A 27,115-nucleotide genomic window follows, 5' to 3' on the forward strand; every position below is an offset into this window, starting at 1 on the left:
TGACACTATATAACAATAACTGGTTATTATATATATTTGTTCAAGTCATTAAGTATGTTTACAAGCTGTTTAATTCATAAAATGTAATCAAAATTAAAAATTAAAGCTATTAAAACTAAATGCATGATCTCATGATGGGAACCCCTAAAAGTTTAGAACCTATCAAACTTTTTCATCTAAGAGTGTATGAAAAACCCAGTCAGACACATTTATGTAACTAATATGATCAATTCTGATTATTTAGGGTCTGACTCTTCAGTGAATCTCTGTTTGTATAAGCAGGATAACGGCTGAAAACACACCAGGCATCATTGTATGCACCCGAGTGTGAGTGGAGATGCGCTTGACCGCCACCGTGCTTCATTTTTCACCTAAAGTGTTTTTTCCCCCAGTTGTTAGTCAGAGACAGGTTAACCCTCTCTAAATCGCCATTGATCCTTCTTATCATTGCCTCAGTGCACTATCAAGCCCTGCTGACTCAACAGAAAACTCAACATGGGCAAACTCATCACAGTGAAGAGGATATCCTGTCTTTAATATAGAGGCATTTTATAATGTTTAAAAAGCTTCCGTTATGGAGAGTATCCGTTCTCACAATACAACTAGGACAATTGTTCTCCCTTTAGATTCATTAGCCACCAGCAGGGGGGAATGGAGCTCTGGAAAAAGTCTTTCACGTGTGCTGGTACATTCTACACACTGAAGACTTTATTATTTTTTTTTATATCCATTGTTTTGCAGGAACAGCTTGCGTGTGCAACAGCAAATGTTGAGCTGTGCATCTCTGCGCGGGTGATGGTGCAGATTCAGGAGGAGCTCAGAAGAAGCCCACAGCTGGTCCACAGCTCACGTCAACCTCCCCCACAGAACAAACAAGTTTCTTGATGACTCCAGAGTTTAGGCTTTTTGCTGTCTGTATATATTTTTTTCCCCGTCTTTTAATTTTGCAGGTAGCTGCATATTTTGTCAGGGTGGGTCTCAGGTGTGGATAAAAGAGAGGGTAAGGAAAAAGAGAAAAAAGAAATCCCATTTATTTCCATCCTCCAAGGGTTTCCTTAGAATGCTGACTCGCTCGCTCGATGGCAATGCACTGTAAGGGTGTATGATTATATGGTCAGCTTTAGAATACCCCGGTCCACAGATGCATTGAGATGGAATCTCTAAGAATAACTGTATGAACAAATATCAGCCTTCATACTTTATCTGAGGTATAGGGATAAATGCACAAGAACATCCAAACGTGCAGGAATCTTGAAATGATTTATTGTGAAAATAGATTTTTTTTTTTTTTTTTATCAAGCAGACCTAGTTCAGGGCAGTCCTTTCAAAGTTTTGCCAGGTGTGTTCTCATTAACCAGGTGAATAAATCAATAAATCAATAAATATTAGGAATTATATTTTTAAAATATTTATTTGAGGGGAAATCTGATTTTAGATTTCTGATTTTAAAATCTTTTTAGTGATCAAGCAGACCTTATTCAGGGCAGTCTTTTAAGAGTTTTGCAAGGTGTGTTCTCATAAACCAGGTGGAAATGAAATAATTAAATAAAATAAAATAAAATAAAATAAAATAAAATAATTAGGAATTATATTTTAAACTGAGCAAAAGGTTTATTTGAGGGGAAATCTGGTTTTAAAATAATTTTAATGGTCAAGTAGACGTAATTCAGGGAAGTCCTTGCAAGGTGTGTTCTCCCAAAACCAGGAGAAATACAATAAATTAAATGGAAATTAAATGAAATTCATAAATAAAACAAAACAAAATGAAATAATATATATTTAAATAAAATTAAATTATTAGGAACCAAACATGATTACATTTTAAACTGCGCAAAAGGTTTATTTGAGGGAAATCTGGTTTTAAAATAATTGTAATGATCAAGTAGACGAATTCAGGGAAGTCCTTGCAAGGTGTGCTCTCCCAAATCCAGGAGAAATTAAATAAATAAAATGGAAATGAAATGAAATAATGAATGAAATGAATAAATAAAACAAAACAAAACAAAACAAAACAAAACAAAATGAAATAAAATACAAATTTAAATAAAATAAAATACATTTATTAGGAACCAAAAAAGATTATATTTTAAACTGTGTAAAAGGTTTCCAATGTGTGCTCTCCCAAAACCAAGAGAAATAATTAAAATAATATTTTGCAGGTTTATTTGAGGAAATTCTGTTTTTTAGAGCATTGCAGATTGTTCTGTCCTAAGCCTGAATAGCACACACTACGCAGCAGAACACTGATAAACTGTTGGCCTTCCACAAAAGTGAAACCTCAGCATTGTGGCGAAGCTAAAATTTGCCTGTTCCTTAAGGACATCAATCTTATCGAAGGGCTCTTATGTAAAACACAGAATCTTCTCGCCCAGATAACAGGAAATGATGCACCTGTGAGCATGTACACACCTGGAGCTCTGTTGGGCTAATGTGACCCAATCACCCACGATGTACTGGTCAGGAGGAAAGGCTTGAGGATGAGAGTGTTCTCAGTACGGGTGACATTCACAGGTGCAAAAATGAACTCTCGTGCACATATACATATGGGTGAGTCTTCAAATAGATGCACCTTTTCTCTGAAATCCTAAAAAATGAAACCTCTTCAAATTGTGTACAAGAATCTATAGGACGAATTATATGCAAAAATAAGAATATATTATTATTATATATACACTATATTGCCAAAAGTTTTGCGACGTCTGCCTGAACATGCATATGAACTTTAATGACATCCCATTCTTAATCCGTGGGGTTTAATATGGAGTCGGACTCGGCCCACCCTTTGCAGCTCTAACAGCTTCAGCTCTTCTGGGAAGGCTTTCCACAAGGTTTAGGAGTGTGTTTATGGGAATCTTTGACCATTCTTCTAGAAGCTCATTTGTGAGGTCAGGCACTGATGTTGGACAAGAAGGTCTGGCTCTCAGTCTCCGCTCTAATTCATCCCAGAGGTGTTCTATTGGATTGAGGTCAGGACTCTGTGCAGGCCAGTCAAGTTCATCCACACCAAACTCGCTCATCCATGTCTTTATGGAGCGACGCTTTGTGCACTGGTGCGCAGTCATGTTGGGACAGGAAGGGGCCGTCCCTAAACTGTTCCCACAAAGTTGGGAGAATGAAATTGTCTAAAATGTCTTGGTATGCTGAAGCATTAAGAGTTCCTTTCACTGGAACTAAGGGGCCAAGCCCAACCCCTGAAAAACAACCCCACACCATAACCCCCCCTCCAACAAACTTTACACTTGGCACAATGCAGTCAGGCAACTCCCGTTCTCCTGGCAACCGCCAAACTCAGACTCGTCCATCGGATTGCCAGACAGAGAAGCGTGATTGGTCACTACAGAGAACACGTCTCCACTGCTCTAGAGTCCAGTGGTGGCGTGCTTTACCCCACTGCATCCCATGCTTTGCATTGCACTTGGTGATGTAAGGCTTGGATGAGCTGCTCGGTCATGGAAACCCATTCCATGAAGCTCTACACACTGTTCTTGAGCTAATCTGAAGGCCACACGAAGTTTGGAGGTCTGGAGCTATTTACTCTATACGACTTCTGCGCACTGTGACCCTCAGCATGCGCTGACCCCGCTCTGTGATTTTACATGGCCTATCACTTCGTGGCTGAGTTGCTGTTGTTCCCAATTGCTTCCGCTTTGTTATAACACCACTAACAGTTGAGCGTGGAATATTTAGTAGCGAGGAAATTTCACGAATGGACTTCCGATCATGGTATCACGCTTGAGTTCACTGAGCTCCTGAGAGCGACCCATTCATTCTTTCTACAAATGTTTGTAGAAGCTCAAGCATGTCTAGTGCTTGATTTATACACCTGTGGCCATGGAAGTGATTGGAACACCTGAATTCAATTATTTAGAGGGGTGTCCCAATACTTCCGATACTGCAATATAGTGTATATTAGTGCACGGCAGAAATGCTCTAATTCGAACACATTTAAAAATGCATTACAGAAAGGAATTTTCTGTCATTATAAAATCAAAATGCACAAATCTTATTTTTTATGTAACATTGTAGTGTTTTTTATAAATTATTTATTTGTGTAATTCATTATTTATTTATTTTTATTCATGTGATGTGTGCACTAGTGTGAGGGCGGGACAATAATCCCTCCTCTCTGGCAACCTGGCATGACATCACAGGAATTTACAAACCATCCAATCAAGCAACTTTCATTTCATGTAGACTGTAAACAATTCTAACAGATATTTTAATCAGCATATGTCACATACTTTACATATTATAATAATTATACTCATCCTAGTGAATAACAATGTCCCCTATGTGAAGAATCACCCAATTCACATCCTGTACTGACTGAACAGGGTTGCTCTTGCTGCACTGACCAATCAGAGAGAGGCCACTCGCTTCTCAGTAAGAACATGACAATATTTTTAGAACATCTTGTATTACTTTCTGCTTGTTTAAGCAAGAAGTAGGAACTGAAGGTTTCCATGCCCTCTATGAGTCTAACCCCGCTTTGTCTCCATAACGGTCAACTGATGTAATTGCACCGTGAAAAGGTCGTGGCTGACGGAGCAAATTCTATACTGAGGTCCCTTTTGCAAAAGACCAACCGTTCATTCAAACTGAACAGCATGCATGGTGACATTATCTGAGAGTACTTGGTCTATAAGTGAACTATAGGAGTCTGTAGAGCTGTGGTGTATTCATCTCTGGACTCACCTAACGGCTCGAATTAGGGTCTTCACTGCTGGTATCACATCCTCCATGGCCACATCACAGTACGATTTGTCCTCTGTGTGCTCTTCTCCTACACCCTCCACTATGAGAGATCAATGCGTAATGAGAGGAGGAAAACATACACTACTGTTCAATGGTTTGGGGGCAAAGATTTTTTTATTTTTTAATACATTTTTAGAAAGGACGCATTAGATTGATCAAAAGTGTCATTGAAGAGACACATTTTCAAATAAAAGCTGTTTTTTTTTTTTACTTTCTATTCATCAAAGAATCTTGAAAAATGTATCACATTCCCACAAAAATATGTTTTCAACAATGTTTTAAAATGATTTCTGAAGGATCATGTGACACTGAAGACTGGAGTAATGATTCTGGAAATTCAGCTTTACCAACACAGGAATAAATTACACCTCATAATATATGAAAATAGAACAATTAATTTAAATTGTAATAATATTTCAAATATTACTGTTTTTACTGTATTTTTGATCAAATGGACCCTTTTCATATTTTGAAACATATTTTCAGATGTTTTAAGAAGCGGAAGTTGTCATGGTTGGGTAAATTATTACAGTGGTGAATGGGAGAAAACAGCAAATATGTTTTTTGCATTTCCATTACTTAGCATTTCCACGACTTTCCAAAAGAGGTGAAAAAAACGCCTTCAACTTGTAAACATCGGGGCTTAAAGAAAATCCAGAGCTTCCCACTCGTATTTACGACTTTGTGGAGTTCATGTGCGTCCAACTCGTGAATACGATCTTTTCGACATGACTTGAAAGCACCATTATAAAAACACATATAGAAGTGTTAATAATTTTTTTGTCATTTACAGCCAGGGTAATATAACACAAAGTATAGCATTATAAATATACACTGCCCGCCCAAAAAAGTTGCCACATCATGGCCATATTGACCAAAAATGTATGCACCTCTTGATGGAAATAAATGCTGTGATGTTATTTCCATCAAGAGGTGCAAAATTCTTTTCTCCAGATCTTGTATTGATAATGCAAGAGTCCAGCACTCTGTAAAGTCTCCTCCAGCACATCCCAAAGACTTTCAATGAGTTTAAGCTCTGGACTCTCATGTGTTGATTCATGTGTGAAAATGATCCTTCATGCTCCCTCCCAACCATTCTTTCACAGTGTGAGCTGATGAATCTTGACATTGTCTTCCTGAAATATGGCCATGATGTGTCTTCCTACATGGTTGTTTAAGAAAAGCTACACACTCATCAATTATAGTTAGAAGAACTGTTGCCAAACATATGCTAGAATGCTAGAAACATAATAATCACTGCAATAATGATCCATTAATAGACTTTGTTTGGCTGGGCAGTGTATATAATAAAAAAAAAATATATGAAAATATGAAAAACTTTAATAGATTTGCGATGTTGATAACTGTGGAAACACGTCATTACAGTCTGTGAAAAGGGTCCATAAATGCAGCCTTGGTGAGGCTTCTTTAGAATTTAAAAAAAAAATCATACCGACCCCAAACTTTTGAACAGTATTTGGTAACTGAAGTTAAACATGTCGACAGAGATATCTACCATCTGCAGCGGGTCGTGGTTTTAGGCGGAGAGAGGTACGGAATCGCGTCCGATCATTGAAGCTCCAGCTTTTCTGGACCTTGCCGGGGCTGGTGGTTTCTGGGACGTTCTCCGCGCTGGGCGAGTGCCGTACATTACCTGGGGGCAAAGGAGAAGCCTTGCTCCGGATAGCCTGAGAGGAGCGTGAATTGTTCATCCTAATGCGGTCCCGGAAGCCCATCTTCCCACTGGCGAGAGAATTAGAGGAATGATCTGAGTTGGTGACAAACAAGGAAATTAATCAATCTTCTCATTAGCACTGCCTTGATTGTCTGTATGAGACTTTTTCCTACACGTTCCATATTGTAAAATTGGTTTCGTTTGCTTATGTTAGAGGACATATCAACGGAGACAAACAGTCAAAGGGGTAAGGAAAAACACACATTGATCTATCTACAGGTGATTAGTATAATTTACATGATAACGCTGACACAACAGAAGGAAAATGGTTAGTCAAAGACGTATGTTGCCCTGTGTGAGCATCACATCATTTCATAGACATTTGGATTATAGTTAAGAAAGCATATTTCTTAAGCTGAACGGGGCGTGAGAGTGTATAAATCTGCAGCGTGCCATCAAAAGGAGCAACTGGAGAAATGCAAGAGCAGTCTTGAATCCATGGAAGCACGCACAAGCATGCTAAAGTAGTTTTTTTTAGCGTAATCAAACAAAATCCACTTAACTTTATTTCAAATGATGCCATTTCAAATAATCGATTACAACATGCCACAAAGTAAGGTTTTCTACAGTCCTAACCGCAGTCATCATTGAAATACTGTTTCAATCATGCACGTAGAGGTCTCAAACCTCATGCACACAAACCGTCAAAGAGCACAATTTTGTAGCTCAATCAACATCCGATTACTTTTAGCATGCCAACACATGCTTAAACACATTAAAGGATCTAAAGATCTCAGTCTAAACATGTCTCGTACATGCAAACCTCCTCTACAAAATGTCTGACCTTAAGAATTCTGGATATTCCTGCATTCAAATGCTACAACATGCCATAAGAGATCTAGCCTCTCAAGAATAACCGTAAAGTGAAACCGACATGCATATCAGAATAAACCATGATGAAAGCGATTGAGGTGTCAGTAACACCCGAATGCATGGTTTATCTTTGCCCTGTGAGCACATGCAGGCCTCATCTGTGTGCATTCAGCACAGATATACAGTACTCTGTTCTCTGATCAGCCTCTCACAGATAAGATTACTGAGATTATTGAGCTAGTGCAGCCTTCACTTTGGGAATGTACTGAATCCAGTCATGATGAAAGTGCCTTTACGAATCTTGCTGAAGGAATGGGTCGAGCTGCACTGGATCAGTAAGGCTCAGAGAGTTTCAGGCATCAGGAGCGGGACGGATCGTGCCCAGTGTGCACAGGCACATCACACATGGATACCTCTGCTTACTGCCAGTATGAATCCGGAAGAAACCCCTCTTTTTAGATACGAGCTGACTGAAGAGACACACAAGGCAGAGGGAGGGATTTGTGAGGGGTTGTGAGGGTTAGTCGGCTGTGCCAGGACACACGTGTTACACTTGTTTTTGGTGTGCATTTTCGGGCGAACGTTAAAATTTCATATGCAAGTAGTAGCCTATATAAGCGGATTTGGATCCAACTCAGTTTGTGAGACTTAAAGGTACACTATATAACTTTTGCGGTTAATAAACAAAACTGCATGCATCTTGCAGAAGAACATTATGTTTATGTCTATGACGAGTCACGCAGGTGTTGAGCTATTCCACAGCGGTTGGCGACTTGGTCTAAAATAATCTGAATTCTCACTATTAACTATGACTTTTGCCTAAATAATCTCCTAATTACTGTTTATTAACAGTTACTAAGGTTGTTGTTCAATTTCGGTATTGCGTAGGATTAAGGGATGTAGAATAAGGCATTAATATGTACTTTATAAGTACTAATAAACAGTCAATATCAGTAATATACATGCTAATAAGCAACTAGTTAATAGTGAGAACTGGACCATAAACTAAAGTGTTACCCACTTATTATAGGCGTACCGTAGTAATCTAAGATAAGACAAAAAAAGATGGATTCATGATGTACTCGCTCATTATATAAATGTTATACATTTTTTGGGGGGAAACAGTAACATAGTGTACCTTTAATGCAATAACTTAAATGCAAATTTTCAATTTTAAAGGAATAGTTAATCCAAAAATGCATATTTGATCAAAACTAGCATGATTTTCTTTCTTCTGTGGAACACAAAAAGAGATGTTTTGATGCTTTTTTTCTCTCCATACAATGAAATTCAATGGAGACTGGGGCGATCAAGCTATGAAAATAAATGTAGTAAAAATAATAGTACTCTGTGCTGTATTTCAAGCCAAAATACTGTATATAGCTTTATATGAGGAACGAGCCAAAATTTAAGATGCTATTTGCTTATACTGCATTCAAGTCGTAATGGAACTATCGGTAAGCCCCGCCCCCCTTAGTAACTGTTGCTAACTTGGACAAACAAACAGAGTTGCTAACTGTCCTACAATGACAGCTGTCAGTGTGAAAACCTTGTCCCAAGATGTTTTTGATCAATTTTGGACACAGAAGGACCACCTCTCGTTGAGAAGCATTTAAGTGGGACTTAAATATGCCATGGAGGGATATATAAAAGGTGGGAGATATGGTGGGAGATTAATTTGGAAGCGAGGGTTTACAGATCACAACCATAGACCGTAAAAATATATCAACACTATTCATGTACCGCAGGGTAAAACTCAATAAAATTACATTTATCCAGTTTAATAAGGAGGCACTGAAATGTAGACCTTCGTTTATGTGTTTTTGACATACACTTTATATGGCGTGAAAAGAGTTAGCTATTTAGGTTTGTATGTTAGCATGGACTCACTAACTTTAATTGTAACTTAATGAGAGTATGACAACCAGGAATCAGTGTTACAGTACCCTAGAAACATTGTTTTACCATTTTTGTAGCATTAACACCATCAAACCGATGAGCACATCGGATCTTCCAATGTTTCTCTATGGCGCTGAGACCTAAAGATGTGCCGGTCCCCTTGCAACTGATACTCAACTGCCATTGGCTCATCTGCATTCAAGGGGAGGGGCTTACCGATTGGTCAATTACCTCAATTAAAATTTTAAGTTTACGTTTTAAGTTTAAGTTTAAAGGCATAGTTCACCCAAAAATAAAATTTGCCTCACCCTCAAGTCATCGTAGTTGTATATGACATTCTTCTTTCAGACAAATACAATCAGAGTTATATTAAAAATGTCCTGGCTCTTCCAAGCTTTATAATGGCAGTGAATGAATGTTTCTGTTTTGAAGTCCATAAAAGTGCATGTATCCATCATAAAAGTGCTCCACACGGGGGTTAATAAAGGCCTTCTGAAGTGAAGCAATGCGTTTGTGTAAGAAAAATATCCATATCTCATAATCTCTAACTTCCGCTACCTGTCGTACGTGTGTTCATGAGAGACTGGCGTTCCAGCGAATGACGTAGGACGCTGAGCTCCAGTGAGAATATGTTAGTTCCAGTGAGAACCAAGTTTTGTTTTGCTCTATCCTCTGCGCTTCTGCATATGTCACCAGAAGGTTGTAAAGTTTTAAATATGGATATTTTTCTTACACAAATGCATCGTTTTGCTTCAGAAGGCCTTTATTAACCCCCCAGAGCCATGTGGAGCACTTTTATGATGGATGGATGCACTTTTATGGACTTCAAAACAGAAACAGCAATTCACTGCCATTATAAAGCTTGGAAGAGCCAGGACGTTTTTTAATAAAACTCTGATTGTATTCGTCTGAAAGAAGAATGTCATATACACCTAGGATGACTTGAGGGTGAGTAAATCATGGGCTAATGTTCATTTTTGGGTGAACTATCCCTTTAAATTCTATAAAGACATGAACGACATAATTCTGATGTTAAAATCCTCCACCGTTGCTTTCAAAACTCATTTCAGTCCATTTCTAAAATAAATCTATCGTATGGCTCCAGAACATTTCTTGGTACATTGGAACATTTTCTTTTTTTTGGTCATTTCTTGGTCATTTTAACAGCTACATGTTTTGCTAAAATTGCTAAATATCTCTGTCTGTGTTCCACAGATGAATGCAAATTAGGTATAGAGCGAGATTAGGCTCGCTATTCCTTTTGGGCAATAACATGCACTTCAAAACAAAGTGTAACTTAGTAATACGTGGAGATTCAGGATCAGCACTTGCAGCCTTTCAGCATATATCTGCTTTTTATTTTAAAGGTAATACTGCCCCAGGATCATTTGTAAGGGATACAACGTGCAACTCAAAGGAGTGAAAGGTCATTTAGAGAAAGTGGAGTGAGGCAGGCAGGGACGGGATGGCATGCGGATACTGGCATGTGAGGAGGTCACTAGAGGTCAATGCATCTGAATGCAGCCGAACCATCATCGCGTTTTATCATCATCACTCGAAACAAAAAGCACCTCAAACTGTAAACACAGCATGGCCAAAGACACTTCCCACTGGGCGAAATAGTCGTCTCAAAAGCCTACCACAAACCTGCATGGAACGTCAGTCCTCCTGAAAACGTGAATGGATGGAGTGATGGCAGAGAGATGAGGAGGAGAGGAGGAGAATGGAAAAGTTGAAAGAAGGGCTATGAAGATGGGGTGTGAGACACACTGAAATGTCAAAGGGTAACGAGATAATGCTCGCACACAAATGTGCGCAGGCATTAACACACGCAAAGGCCATTGAATGGCATCAGATATGTGATCGATTATGGAGATTTTCTATAGGCTGCACAAGCTTAAACAAGCAGGATTTCTATCCAACTTATCTACCACAAAGTAGAACATCACATATCTGACACATCTTTCAATGTCCTCGTATAGATAGTATTAGTATCAGCACAAAAAACAAGACACAAGCAAACAGAAAGGCACGCAAAAACACAAACAAGTAAAACTACTGCAACTGATTTAACTGCAGCTGTCAGGTGTTGAACTTCCTGAAAACAATTTACATCATGATGAATGTTTTAAGGTGCCCCTATTATGCTTTTTGGGATATTATCTTTAATGTAGTGTGTGATATCGCTGTTTGTAAAAGGTTCCCAAAGTTGCTGAATAAATGGAGTTATTGTCTTCCCGATTCTGAACTGCCTGAAACGAGTCGTCAATAATTCCAGTCTTCCTTCCATGAACTTTCAGCGCCACGTTGTTTAAACAGCAAATGCACTTGTGCCCATCTGTTCGCCCATGGGTCTGACAACGAGACAGGCGCATTGTTGGCGCGTTGCTATTTTGAGGCAACTGAAAACGACTGCGCCTTTGACCAACAAAAATCAGGTCTAAACTCAATAGCGCAGTATTTTTGGTGTTATTTAAAGGACCCATTAGAAATATGCGCCTTTAGGCGGGTGCACAACACACACTCTGCTTGTTACGAGCAGCAGCACACAAACATGCCAAATATTAAAAATAAAAAGATTGAAATGTAAAAGATTATTATAGTGTACACTGTAAAAAATTATTGTGATTTTTACGGTATTTTACTGTAAAAATGCTACGGTGAAAAACAGTTAATTGGTTAACAGAAAGTTTCCGTACTATATACGGTGAATAACTGTAATAGATCTAACCTTACATTTAATTTAGTTTTACAGTAAAATACCGTTAAATTTACAGTTTTTGGAAGTGAAAAAGAACAAGTCATTGTGTAATTTACAGTGAAAACCCGTAAATTGACATTCCCAGAATTCTTTACGTGATACTTCGCATTTGATGTATTTTCATTGCAATAACTATGTTTCTTCTTTGTTTTTTCTAATCAGTTATGTACATTAGGGTTTTATGTTACATCTGATGTTGTTAAATTAATGTTTATTGCATTTTTTACATTTCATGTGTTTTACCATGATGGTGTTTAGTGTTTGTGTGAATGACACTGAGCACCTTCTATATATTAGTATTGTCCTCATAAAGACTGCTAGTGATGAGCTTTGATTCATCACGTGATTCTCTAGACCATTGTGATTGGTGGTTGTCCGTATATATCAAAGGTACTTAACAGATATTAGTATTTCAATAGGTTGGTAATTTAACATTATTTCAGTCAATGAAATTAGTTTTTTACCGTAAATTGTTTACAGTGCAAACATAATCATTACAATATAAACCTTTAAATGATACGGTTTTGAACTGTAAATTTTTTTTTTTTTTAACCGTAATTATTACATTATAAACCTTTAAATTATACAGTTTTGAACTGTAAAATAAAAATGTTTCAACCGTAATTATTACATTATAAACCTTTAAATTATATGGTGCTGTCCCTAAAAACCTAAAACGTTACTGTCGTATTTTTTACTGTAAAGTTCTGGCAACCACAGCTGCCGTTTTTTTACCGTAAAATTTTCGGGATTTTTTTTACAGTGTACATAAAGATAAAAATGCCTACATGTCACTGGATAGTCATGGCATGTATCAGAATTACCTATTTGCAGTAATGACGAATAAAATTGGCTCCTTATTTGACCAATCATGGCAATATACAATCATGTATTTAAACTGACTCGTCAGGTTGAGGGTGTCTATATTCCACCATGTAAATAGCGAATACGCCATGGTGCAGCACAACTGGCTTTTAAAGGGAATGGGAGATGAGACGCTGATTGGTTTATTGCACCTTACGACCAAAACCCACCCATGACTCATTAAGAGACTAGGTACAACCCTTTTAGACCATGCGCCTGGCTAGCAAAAGTGGATTTGGACATGCCCTAAGTGCACCTGCGCCATGCGCTTCAGACCATTCGCTCAGATCGTTAACCCTCTGGTGCTCTTCGGTCATTTCTGACCGGAAAATTTTCTGTTTTGAAATGTTAAAAATCACAGCTTCATCGGAATTATGTGAAACTTAGTGACTTTTCTTGAATTAGGTATGTAAACACACAAAAAATTGGGGTCATGATTCGAGCATGCTAATTGGTCGTAAAAGAAAAAAGTAGCGTTCATTGTCTTCGGTCATAAATGACCGACCATAGGAAATGAATGGGAAATCGGCAAAAACACAAAAATTCACCGAATATTTGTGTGTACAATCTACAAATCGGCCACAATGCTGAAAAAAAGTACACAGCAATAAAGGGGTGACACTCTAAAACATCAAGAGTGTGATATTGACACACACACACACACACACACACACACACACACACACACACACACACACACACACACACACACACACACACACACACACACACACACACACACACACACACACACACACACACACACCTATGAAAAACTGAACCTATGAACCACATTTGGAATTTTTAAAAATCACAGCTTCAGTGACTTTTCAAGCATTAGGTATGTAAACACACAAAAAAATTGAGGGCATGATTCGAGCATGCTAAGTGGTCTTAAAAAAATACTCCCACTTGTGTTCTTCGGTCAAAAATGACACCATAGGAAATGAATGGGAAATCTGCAAAAACACAAATTCACAGAAAAAAAAAATCGATATTTCTAACAAAAAAACAAAACAAAACTAAAACTTTATAATAAATAGTATTTTGAGATTTTTTAAATATATATTCAAATCCATAAAAAAAAAATCATTAAATGTGTTTAAAACAGAACTAGGGAATTCTCAAGCCTCTCCATAGAGACCTCTAGTGATTACACCCATGGTTGCATGATTTCTTAAATAATTCCAAAAGAGGGCGCCGATCTGCCTTCAAAAAATTTATTTTGAAGGCCTAGTCTCTATTTTAAAGCTACACTGTGTAACTTTTTTAGTCTATTCTTAGCTAAAAACACTTAGTTCTTTCAAAAATATATGTGCTCATTAATGTATATTTACTTCTTTCAAGTAATAAAGTATTCTCGTAAGTTTATAATATGCCATTGAAAATACATAAGGTAATGGGATCTAACGGTGGTCGCCATGTTGCCCCTCCATCTTGAAAGTACATTAGCCAAAGAGGGACATACCCGTAAATTCAAGCTTCGCCTTTCGCGTTTTAACCGGTTTTAACACTGTGCGCGTCAACTTGTTCAGACTTGTCTGGTGCATGCGCAGAGAGTTTTCATCTCAGCAGCTCCAGTAACAGAGTTATACAGAGTTTTCCTGGCTTGTTTATTCCTCAAAAGTCTGTTTTTCCTTGTGTGGTATTTCTGTGCGTTAATAACTCCGTAAGTAATAATAGTTATTGTCATTGTGGATGTGTTTCAGAGTGTGTCATCATGTAATTCAGTTGATGTTACCTCAGAAGTATTTTTGTGTCAACATACAATAGCATAATGCTCACCTATTTGAATAGTCATTCAGTTATTAACAATGTTTATTCGTTTATAGAAAATATTTGCTTGTAATGTATGTTGATGGAAATATGTATCAGGTCTGATCGGCATATTAACACTTGTTATACAGAGCTAAACCTGCGCACACACTTTTGTAATCCGACACCGCTTGTTAGCAGCGGCAGCTCCGCTCCTTTTAATGCAGCTGCATTTAGCGCCTATATATGGTACAATAAGCTCTGGTTTACGGTTACATTATACAAATGTAACTTATAAGTATAGTTATACAGTTCTTAACTGTGTATATTCTGTCATGTCATTATCATGTATATTTACCATCCTAATTTGTTCTCTCACAGAAACCACATTTATGTACATATCCATGCAAACCTGTTTATGCCTTGCAATTGGATGACTGAATAAACATTACTATCATCAAAGCTCACTCTGGATTAGCTGCAGTTCTTTCTAGCCGAATAATTAGGCCAGTTGAGTTCCAACCATCCCCCTGCGCACAGAATATCCCACAGGCACCGTGTCGAATGTGGACGAGGTCGAACTGGAAGCCATATTAATCTTGGACTAAATCGGCCACCGTAGGAGTTAAAACGAAATCGGAATTGAACAGAACAGAAACTAAAATTCACTGGATGGTCATATACAAGTTCACCACTAGATGGGGGAAAATATCACACAGTGTAGCTTTAACCTGAAATACTGCAATAATTAAAAAAAAAGGCAAAAATAGACCATAATTATTGCATAAATATTTAAAAATACCATCAAATCCTCTCAAAATACAAAATTAAAAAGAAAAAATATTATTGAAGAAAAATAAATTGCATTGGTTTTATTGGGGTGGAGGAAGTTACATTTTTAGGTGTCCGGTCACTTATGACCGGGAAGACAACCAATGCAACCCCTAAACGAAGAGCACCAGAGGGTTAAAATAGGGCCCAAAAGCCGGTTTGTAACAAATTTGCATAGTGGACTTCACTGGCTGCCCATGAACGACGTCTACTTTGCCCCACCCTCAAACACTGTAGTTGTAACCGAGGCCTGGAAGAGTTTGGTTTGTGTTGTCGACATGTCGAGAAGACGCTGTTTTCTGCACTGCGAAAGCAAATGCACTTCCAAAGGATGAGAACTCGAGCTTGAAATTGACCGTTACTGTTCATATCACTGTGTATCAAGTGCTGAGGAAGAGCTGAAACTCAGATATGTAATGGGTCTTTCATCTCTGACACGCATTGTAAGTCGTCGACCAATCACAACAGACTGGGCCTTCGGAAAGGAGGGGTTTAGAGAGACCGAATCCTTTATTGAACCGTTTTTAGACACTGTGAGAAAAGAGCTGATGTGGCAAAGTACATCATGAGAAAATGTAAGTGTTTTTAGAACTTGAAAGCATGTAAATCTATTGTAGGAGACTCCAAAACGAAATTAAGAGCTTTTAAAATAGCATAATAGGGGCAATTTAAGTAATGACCTGAAACTTTACTACACTACAGTATGCTAGTCTGTGAATTTAATTTTATTACTGAAATTGCAGGGAAGAGTTAGTGTCCTCTAGGAAGATTAAACTGGACAGTGGCGTACCTGTCCCCCGACAGGTAGGGGGAGCTGTACGGCCGGAGCCCCGACAGCAGGGTGTGGTAGGAGTTGTGGAGAACCTTCTTGGCGCTACGCTGCCGTTGGAGGTGACTGAACAGTAATGTCAGTTCTCTGACCCACAAGCAAAAAATGAAAATAATCAAACATGATAAATGAAACAAAAAGAAGCCAAACAAACACAAAAAGCTCAAAACAAAACGGTAAATGAACCATCAAAATACTTTAAAAAGACAGGGATAATTCAGTTTACAAAACATCTACTGTTTCAAAAAAGTTATTTTTGTACTGAAATACACACTTCCCTGTCATTTTAAATGAATGATAATTAGTCAAATTAATTCACCCAAAGTCGAATGCATGTGGGATAAACAATATTAAGGTAAAAATAGAAATATATCATTAGGAATAAAAAATGTGGCATAATATACTATATGGAAACACTGTGTTAAATAGTTTGGTAAGAATATTTATAGGATCTGTCAAATGACTTCTAATTGAGTTTTTAATTCGTTTTATATCTACAAATATGTAGAAATCCTTCAAACATTACATTTGCTTAAGAAGCAGACTGTATAAAATATTCAAACTTAACTTGTTTAAGTTAATTGACTTATTTTATTCAATTTTATCTAACATTATCTAACTTAAAACATTAGTCACATTAGGGTTTTTTAATAATAAACAAGTGGTAAAAATGCTGGTTACAATTTCTATTTCTCCACATTTTTCATCCCACATTAACTGGTACTAAAATTAAATCTTATGTAACTCATGAAAACTCATGTCATAATCTTTGCTTTCAGTGCATGCAAAAATCAATGTCGCAGATGAATAAAACAAAACAATAAAAGGAACTGCAAAACTATCAATTAAATCATGATTTCTGGGTCAAAGTACTATTTTTAATTAAAGTGAAATACATTTTGTGTGTCTGTGCAGGGAGGATAATAAAATCAAATATTGTTTTCTCAGAAATCCGTCTGACTAATGCTGAAGTATTTGGGATATTTTGAACCCCTTCTTTTTGAAATCATGACCTCAAACCAGCAAAGCCACCTGTCAGTCATATCAGTTACACACAAGGCCAGTTCAACTCGCACAGCACAGATAAGCATCTCCACGGAGGGCTTCGCTACAGGCCATACTTACCTGAAGGACGGCAGCATACTGTCATAGAAATACCAGGTGGCTGTGAGATACGAGTGCTGAGCATCTGTAGAGTAGAGACGCCATGCGGCCTGGGGAGACAACACCATACAGCACGGCACAAGATGACCAACCCAGATGTACATGCACACAACACACACATAGTTGGACGCGGAAATAGAAATCGTGACTGTATTTGCGGCAGGATAGAAATGCTCACCTGTATGAGGTTGGCGGCGGGAGTCCTCCTCTTCTCAAAGTGTTTCTGTCGGTGCTGCTCTTGCACTTTCAGAGCAAAACCCGAACCCAGGATGCCCTTACAGAAAGGACAGAGGGCCATTAGCTGGTTTGGGATCGGTGGAAATAGAAATGTCAACGGCCTTATAATCGACAGCAGTACTTACAGCGGGCAAGGCAAAGAAGGACACTCCCAGCAGGGCAAAGCAAGCCGCTAAAAGCCGACCTTGCCAGGTGCGTGGCGTCTTATCGCCATAGCCGATCGTAGTGAGGGTGATCTGGGGGAAAACATGGGAAGTAAGAATAACAAAATGGCCAGAGGAGTCAGAGGAGGTCATTTTAAAAACCTGCCATATCACAAAACATATTTATAGACATTAGGGCTGGGTATTGACACAAAATTCACAATTCGATTCGATTCGATTATTTTGGATATATATCAGGTACAATACATGGCAAATTTTCTCAAAGAAAACAAATCTCCTAACTAGTAAACCTTGGGAGTCAGTTGTAGCCTACTATAATATTGAAGGTAAAAATGAACTGATTTGTATACACAGAGCTGGCCCAAGGCATAAGCGAACTAAGCGGCTGCCACCAGGGGGCCCCCAAGAGCACATTAAATTACTTTTTGCAGTATGCTATTTCATGATGATTGAAATCGCGAAATGGCCTTAAAGGGTTAGTTCACCCAAAAATGAAATTTCTTCCATTGATGATTCACCCCAATGTTGTTCCACACCCGTAAGACCTCGGTTCATCCTCGGAACACAGTTTAAGATATTTTAGATTTAGTCCGAGGGCTTTCAGTCCTTTGAATGTAAGTGTATGAACACTTTGCTGTCCACGTCCAGAAAGGTAATGAAAACATCATCAAAGTAGTCCATATGTGACATCATTTGGTTAGTTAGACTCTTTTGAAGCGTCGACAATACATTTTGGTCCAAAAATAACAAAAACTAAGACTGCGATAGCAGATACCAGATAACACGTCACAGCGTCTTACGTCAGCAGCGTCACTGTGGCGTCATGAACGCGGATTCCAACATAACCGGAAGAGAAGACAATGCTTCATAAAGTCTTAGTTTTTGTTATTTTTGGACCAAAAATGTATTGTCGACGCTTCAAAAGAGTCTAACTAACCAAATGATGTCACATATGGACTACTTTGATGATGTTTTCATTACCTTTCTGGACGTGGACAGCAAAGTGTTCATACACTTACATTCAAAGGACTGAAAGCCCTCGGACTAAATCTAAAATATCTTAAACTGTGTTCCGAGGATGAACGGAGGTCTTACGGGTGTGGAACAACATTGGGGTGAGTCATTAATGGAAGAAATTTCATTTTTGGGTGAACTAACCCTTTAAACAATTACTAAATAAACTGCAAAATGTTATGTTTTCTAATCTATGCACGGATTGATTCTGACAGCTCTGCACGAGCTTGCGCGCCATCGGCTGGACACTATTTGCTTGTTAGCCAGGGTTCAAAGTCCAAGTGCGAGAAAACCAGCGCAAAAACGTAACGTTACTCGTCAGTTGCCCGGTAACGTTTTTATGAATGGATGGATTTGAGAATGCTCTATGGTTTAGTGTGAATATCTTGTCTGACGTGCTGCATGTTTTGTACGGAGTACAGCATAGCTTCCAGTTTCTCAATAAATGTTTTTCTGCAAACTGCTATAGGCCTGTCGTCCCCTTGGAATTATAAGTTGTGTAGCCTATATTTTGGAAGTTTTTATTTAGAAAATAAAAAGGTTCTTTCTACACAGTCGAATGGAATGCAAAAAATTTAATTTTATTTCCGCCAAAATAAAAGCTCTGTTTAATGTTTGAAAGAAATCAACATTTCTTGTTTTTAAAAGAAGTCTCTTCTGCTCACCAAGGATGCATTTATTTGATCAAAAATACAGTAAAAACTGTGATCAAAGCTGAATTTATCCTCATTACTCCAGTCTTCAGTGTCACATGATCCTTCAGAATACATTCTGATTTGAGGATTTGATGCTCAAGAAACATTTATGATTATGATCAATGGTGAAAACAGTTGTGTACAATATTTTTTGGATTTTTTGAAAGCTTTCTATTTCAGAGAAATGCTGTTCTTTTGAACCTCCTATTCATCAAAGAATCCTGGGGAAAAGTGAGCATATTCAGCCTAAGAGACTACTAACATTTGTTTGTCTATTTAAGTAGTACAACTGTAGTACAGTAAGGCTTTGAATATTAACACCTGAGCACTCCTGTTGGTTTGCTACTGTTACCATTAAAAACCGTATAAGGGTAAAACCATTACAGCCAGACATGATGTAAGCAACACAGCTACAACTACTAAAATTGATACTGGGTGTGCGAATTATCAAGAATTGACAATAGTCAATCGTATTGGTGGCACAGAGGGGCCCCCAAATAAAATTCTGCTTAGGGCCCCATAAGGGCCCTCTGTATACAAACACTTAAATTTAATTTTTTTACAATAATAAAGTTATATGAAATATAAACATTTAAATGGTGGCTGCCAAAAAAACGTGCCAGATTTATTCAAACATGCATTAAATATTGAAGAACGTTAAAAAGAATAATGCATATGTACCCTAATATCGTCACAGTTCTGTTCTGTTTTGTTCCAAGGACTTCTTTTGTCACATGTTTCTTTGTTCAGTTTCCCGCCATGGCCACCGTCATTATCAGTTAATTCCCTTCCAGCTGTGTGTCATCATTCTCGTTTGGGTTCCCTATTTTAATTCACCCTGTTTCCCCAGTCTGTTCTCCGTTATATGTATAGAGTGTGTTTAACCTGCCCGTATTGTCTCACCTGAGAATCCTTCATCAGTAAACTTCGTTTGAGTATTGTATTAACCTGTCCTTGCCTTCCTGCCTGCACACACTGTGACAAATATGATGCATATATTTATCAAAATGCTCCTCTGAAGTTCATTTTTCTAGCTGACTAATGAGTTTAATATGGTCACTGGATATGTTTTTTCTGAGATAAATGTGACGTTACATGACATTGTTTACAAGCTGCTTTATTGATGTCTTTTCGTGGTTGAAACACTGATTGACTACATGTGACGTGATACGGATGTGAAGTTGTACTGTATCTTTTAACACTTTCAGATGCTCATTCATGTTTATTTCGTGCTGTGACTGGTATTAAAGCGGATGAGTTCATGTGCGGTGTGGTGAAATCTGAGACTTTGTTTCTTATCAATAGTAACAAAGCACAAAGATTATTGCGATTTATTGGATGGGAGGAGCGCTACAATTTCCCGTTCATTCATCAACTGAAAACAGGGCGACTAATCGATTCTTGGGATTTAAGAATCGATATCGGTTCGTAAAAATTAGAATCGATTAAAATCGAGAAATCAATATTTTTTTACCCAGCCCTTATAGACATTATAGTCAGGGTAGCACCTATTTAAATTTGACAGGAAGGAAAATTAGGCTGTGATTGATAGAATTACAATATATTAATCAGTCTTTTCATTGGACAAAAACACCATAAAACAGTTTTAAAAGTTGTGATAATTATGTGATCTATGCCCTTTATACAGTGTGTGCCATGGCAAAAACAGTAAACGTCTCTCACAGCCTCATTTTCATTCGTGTTAACTTCAATATGGCGTCTAACCTGACTAAAGTCTATAGTTAACCAGTTTGGTCAGTGAAATGCATTGCACGTTTTACAGTAGTGGTAGTTTCAAAAACGGAGTGACTATTTACACTAAGTGCAAATAGCCCGTCTTGTTGGCAGAGGCTATTTACACTAACTCCGCCCACTGGCGCCAGACAATATTACGGAAGACGCTGAATATGAAGCTTCGAAGCTTTGTGAATCAGTGAGCCGAATCATGATTCGGTTCGCGTGTCAAACCGCCAAACTGCTGAAATTTGGCGATTCAAACAGCTGATTCATAACGCTTCAAAGCTTCATGATGCCTTGTTTTGAAATCGTCATCACTATACAAGCCGTTATTTAGGGTTTTTTTGCGCCCAAAAACTATTCTCGTCACTCCATAAAGTTATTGTAGAACCACTGTAGTGAGATGGACTTTGCAACAACGTCTTTAGTACCTTTTAAGGGTCTTGAGAGTGTAAAGTGCATTGTGCCAATGGAGGACTTTCAGAGCCATCAGATTTCAACTAAAATCTCTTCATTTGTGTTCTGAAAATGAACGGAGGTCTTACGGGTGTCGAACGACATGAGGGTAAGTAATTAATGACAGAATTTTCATTTTTGGGTGAACTAACCCTTTAACAGTAGAAATAGTGGAGGGGGAAGGTGCGTGGCAGAAAGTTTTGACGCGAGACGACCCAAATTTGCCTTTTGCCAAACTTGCTCTACTCTCTTTTCCCATTACATATCAGATCAGAAAGGCATTTATTTTCAATAAAAATTATGAAAATATCTGATAAGTGTAAATAAAGTGTCTAACGTGTTTAATAATAAAGTGTTTATCAGTTATAGGGTTAGGGTATGTGTAGGGAAGGCTTTATTGTCCCAATAAGACGCCATTTATTTAATCATTTTAATAAATATAATCATTTACACTCTATGTTATTATTACATACCGTTTAATTTACAACAACACTGAGGTGCAAATAATATTTGCCACTATTTAAAAGTAGCATCTAACTATTTATTGCAAACAAAATACTACAATTACAATAAAAATAATGAAATAGACAAATTCATTTAAGTTTTCACTTTTGTACATTGTGCATTACAACCCACCCACACCAAACATAAAAATGCTACTAGATAGCAATAACATTAGACTGAGAACATTAACGCTGGTAAACATTTTTAAACCAGCTTAAAACTCTAAAATAAAAAATAGAAAAAATAGTCCTCTTTAATAATATATATATATATAGAGAGATATATAAATAAAAATCAAATAATAACCCTTAGTGTGAGACCCCACTGAACACACTCAGGCATGACGCTTCTGAAATCGACCTTACCGTTTTCTAACTGCAGATTCAGGATATTATTCAACAATCAGTCTATTAGGGGCAGAACATTTTAATCCCAGTAGAAATAAAACTAAATTGCTGTATCATCAATTCCCACCAAAAATATTCTGAGCCAGGGAACTGACAGCGGCACAGGTTATTAGTTGAGCCGAGGGCAGTACTTACTGTTCCCCACCAGAGGGAGTCAGCATAAGTGGAAAACTCTTGGTTATCTTCCTTCTCAGCCAAATAGACCAAGAAGGAGGCAAAGATCAGTACCAGGAAGCCAATGTACCAGGCTGTGATCAGCTCCTGAAACACAAGTGTTTCATAGGTTTTCATAAAACATGAGCAGTAACATAATATTGAAGCAAACGTCCTCTGATGGTCACCTTGCTGTGAGCGTACACCACAGAGCCCAGCAGCTTCCAGGTTCCTCCCCGGCGGTCCATGCGCAACATGCGCAAGATCTGCAGAAAACGCATGCTGCGCAGAGCAGATGTGGCGAAGATGTTTCCCTGTGTGCCTGCTGCTATCACTGCCAGCGACGCCACAAACACAATGAAGTCTACAAAATGACACAAATGTGATGACGAGAACAGAAAAGAGAAACAATCTTTTTAAACGCATTCAGTTTCACCATGGCGAGGCACTTACCTTCATTTTTGAGGGGACACCACGTTTTGAAAATGTCTTTTTTTTTGGTAAGACATGTAATTTACATTAAATGTCCAGTGGATTGAATTCTCAACCAATTCTACATTGATATCCATGTACACTACGGTTCAAAAGTTTGGTGTTTATTGAAAGAAATTAATTAGAATTTCAGCAAAGATGCATTAAATTGATCAATATAAAGACATTTACATTGTTACAAAAGATTTGCCTTTCAAATAAATGCTGTTTTTCGAATATTTTAATCATCATAACTACGGTTTCCACAAAAATATGAAGCAGCACAACTGTTTTCAACACTGATAATAATAATCCGAAATGTTTCTTCAGCATATCAGAATGATTTCTGAAGGATCATGTGACACTGAAGACTGGAGTAATGATGCTAAAAATTCAGCTTTGCATCACAGAACTAAATTATATTTTAAAATATATTAAGTCAGTTCTTTTAAATTGTACACAATATTACAGTTTTTACTGTATTTTTGATTAAACAAATGCAGCCTCAGTGAGCATTAGAGACCTCTTTCAAAACATTAAACACTTTTTCGGAGACCCCAAACTTTTGAATAGTAGTGTGCATTTGTAGTGTACAGCTTTGACAATCTTTTTTCAATAACAACTCTTTTTGTGTTCCACGGTAAAAATGTCATACGAGTTTCAAGTAACATGAGGGTGGGCAGATGACGACAATATATTTGGATTGACATCTGAATGTTGTTTTCTGCCACAGATCTTTATTCAAACACCTCTGATGTCAGACTCCAGGTCTTTACCTATGACGCAGAAGGGCTTTCTGGCAAAGCGTAGCCGACCCTGCCATCCTCTGTAGCGGCAGCAGCATCCGGCCGCCCAGACCCTCACAAAGTACTCCAGCCCAAAAACCACGATCATCACAAACTCCTGCAGGTAAAACCACATGAAATCATTTTCAAAATCAATCCTCTTAATGACGCCTGCCTTGTACTTTGAATATGGCAATAAATAGCAATATAAAAAACCCTGATGACTGATGTTCTGATGTGTAAAATGGCGGAATTTGCGAGTGGAAAGACTAAACGCTTCTCCAAAGAGGAATCCTTTTATTTTTAATGTTTAAAAATGTGTGTGTGCTGAGCATCCCTGTGTGTGTAATAAGCAGAGTATACGTGTGTTGTGCACCCGCCTATAAGCGCATATTACTAACACGCCCCTTTAAATAACACAAAAAATACTGCGCTATTGACTTTAAACCAGTTGGTCAATGTTACAGTCTATTTCAGTTCCTCAAAATAGCAACGCGACAACAATGCATATGAACACCCTGGTTTTCAGACCAGCATGCCCATGGGGGCACAAATGAGCGCAAATGCATTTGCTATTTAAAAAATGTGGTGCAGGACGTGATAATGATAACTGCGTCGGGCTGAAATCAGCAAAAAACACTTGGCGCCGCATTGTAGGACACTCCTGTGAAAGAGATGTTTAATCTCAGAGAGATTATCCTGGTTAAATAAAGGTCAAATAAAAGAAAATTAAAAATTGGGCAGGGTGTATGATAGGGCCCAATGGGGTTTTGGTTAAATGCTTAAAATAATGTCAGGTCAAGATCACATTTTATTCTACAACATAAAATACATCAGTAATACCCTCATGCCATTTAAAAAAAAAAAAAAAGCTTTTACTTGTCTTGAAAAAGGAGTGACTAAATGGGACTACAAAGGTCATCTGGGACATTAAATATCATCACATCGAACAGGTAAACTCATCTACTCACTAGTCCACTTTCACAGCCTCGTTGTGTCTATAATCATGCTCTTGCAAACTATTCTATAGCCTTATTCAGATGGTAATTGATTCTCATGCGGACGTCTGTAAAAATAAATTTGCATGGCACCTCAGTGATAAAACTCATGCATGCGGATGGGGATTTATTCACGGTGGAGGAACGAAGTGATTCTACAAACCCGGGTCAGTCGCATAATTGTCTGCTTTAAATAAAATATCATATGCTTGGAATAATAAAAATGAATTCATATTTAAATGTAATAACATGAAATGTCCTATTTATTATTTGATTATTTAAATCCGCTTAAAATAGAAAGATAGACACGCTATAGTTAAAATGCTTTTATGTCTTATATCTCAAAATAATGGCTGTCATTTTAAAAATATGCAAATTTGTGGAAATAAGTTAATGCAGCCTCTTATTTACGTGAGGTTAACATAAAGCTGCTTGGTTTATATTTTTAATGTATAATTGGTGCCACAATAATGGCCCATATCAAATGTTTACGCGTTTTTTTCTCTTTCTCCTTTTTGTTCTAAACGGCTCCCACTCGCTGAAGTGGAGCGGTGATGAAACATTGTTCTTTTAAATTCTTCCCAGCATTTCAGTTATAAAAGTGTACGTCTTTAAAATGTATGCAAACTACAGTGAAGCACAACAATTATCATACGGTGGTCAAAAAGGACTTAAACAGTGAATTTTGAAGTGATCTCTTCTTGTAAACGCAGAGACATGTCCTTGGTGTTTGTCAAAAAAACATTAGGTAATTCGGCTGGGGATTTTTACACGGGTGGTGGGAGAAAAACACTGACATTCTGGATTCGGACGGCAATAAAATCACTGACTAGCCCCTGTAAATGTTCAAAAATATCTTACGACCCCATGAGAAACAATACCGTCCGAATAGGGCTTCACTCAAACTTTCAGGGAAACTGTTTAAAGGGTTAGTTCACCCAAAAAGGAAAATTCTGTCATTAATTACTCACCCTCATGTCGTTCGACACCTGTAAGTCCTCCGTTCATATTCGGAACACAAATGAAGATATTTTAGTTGAAAGCTGATGGCTGAGAAAGGCTTCAGATAGGCCTCCATTGGCATTCAGTACATTAATACTCCCAAGACCCAGAAAAGGCACTTAAAACGTCGTTACAAAGTCCATCTCACCACAGTGACTCTACAATAATTTTACGATGCGACGACAATAGTTTTTGTGCGGAAAAAAAAAATCGAAATAACACCTTTATCCAACTTGTTCTTGTCTTCCGTGTGTGCCTCCACGACGCATGCGCGAGAATATGATGCAGATCCGGCGTTCGGACACATGACCCAGAAGCGATTTGTTTACAAGCAGAGGAAGACGCACGTGTCTAAGCTGTTGAATTCTACATTGATCGTGCTTTAGGTCTCGGCGTAGTTCTCAAAATGGGGCTTAAGTGTGCATTTCATGGATTCCCGAACGCCGGATCTACGTCATATTCTCGCGCATGCGTCGTGGAGGCACACACGGAAGACCATAACAAGTTGGATAAAGGTGTTATTTTGATTTTTTTTTGCGCACAAAAACTTTTGTCGTCGCATCGTAAAATTATTGTAGAGTCACTGTGGTGAGATGGACTTTGTAACAAAGTTTTAAGTGCCTTTTATGGGTCTTGGGAGTGTACATGTACTGAATGCCAATGGAGGCCTATCTGAAGCCTTTCTCAGCCATCAGCTTTCAACTAAAATATCTTCATTTGTGTTCCGAATATGAACGGAGGTCTTACGGGTGTCGAACGACATGAGGGTGAGTAATTAATGACAGAATTTACATTTTTGGGTGAACTAACCCTTTAACGACTTAAAGAGCTGTCAGACGCATAGTGATGGTGACGTTGAAGTCATGTGAACGTGGTGTAGCTCGTTTACGCCTTTAACTTTTAACTTTATTGCATTAAGGCTTCAAAAAGTTGTGTTCATCTGTCAAGATTATCATGAACAAAGTGTGTAAGAATCATAAACTTTTCTTAGTCACACATTTTATTTTCTGCAATGGAAAAATCCTATTGGGTTTACGTCGAGGGAACCAGGGTGATGCAAACTTCCGGGTTGGCCTACAAAAATAC

General features: G+C 37.9%; 2 protein-coding genes across 3 annotated transcripts in view; one reads left to right on the top strand and one right to left on the bottom strand.

The window, feature by feature from the left end:
* The window catches only part of LOC307133915 (counting factor associated protein D-like), a 536,798-nt gene that overhangs the window by 277,151 nt on the left and 232,532 nt on the right, over positions 1-27,115 (top strand). The window lies entirely within an intron of this gene.
* Positions 1-27,115, bottom strand: part of kcnq4 (potassium voltage-gated channel subfamily Q member 4) — a 97,721-nt gene that overhangs the window by 4,527 nt on the left and 66,079 nt on the right. For both annotated transcript variants that reach the window (XM_079828289.1, XM_079828290.1), the window contains 9 exons: positions 24,021-24,147; positions 22,962-23,137; positions 22,756-22,881; positions 17,769-17,879; positions 17,585-17,680; positions 17,368-17,456; positions 16,204-16,329; positions 6,272-6,498; positions 4,696-4,795 (listed from right to left, as the gene is read on the bottom strand). In XM_079828289.1, the coding sequence (XP_079684415.1) occupies positions 4,696-4,795; positions 6,272-6,498; positions 16,204-16,329; positions 17,368-17,456; positions 17,585-17,680; positions 17,769-17,879; positions 22,756-22,881; positions 22,962-23,137; positions 24,021-24,147 (1,178 nt within the window). The remainder of the gene's footprint in view (positions 1-4,695; positions 4,796-6,271; positions 6,499-16,203; positions 16,330-17,367; positions 17,457-17,584; positions 17,681-17,768; positions 17,880-22,755; positions 22,882-22,961; positions 23,138-24,020; positions 24,148-27,115) is intronic.

Source organism: Gobio gobio (genome assembly GCF_949357685.1).
Source record: "Gobio gobio genome assembly, chromosome: 11".
Taxonomy (NCBI): Eukaryota; Metazoa; Chordata; class Actinopteri; order Cypriniformes; family Gobionidae; genus Gobio; species Gobio gobio.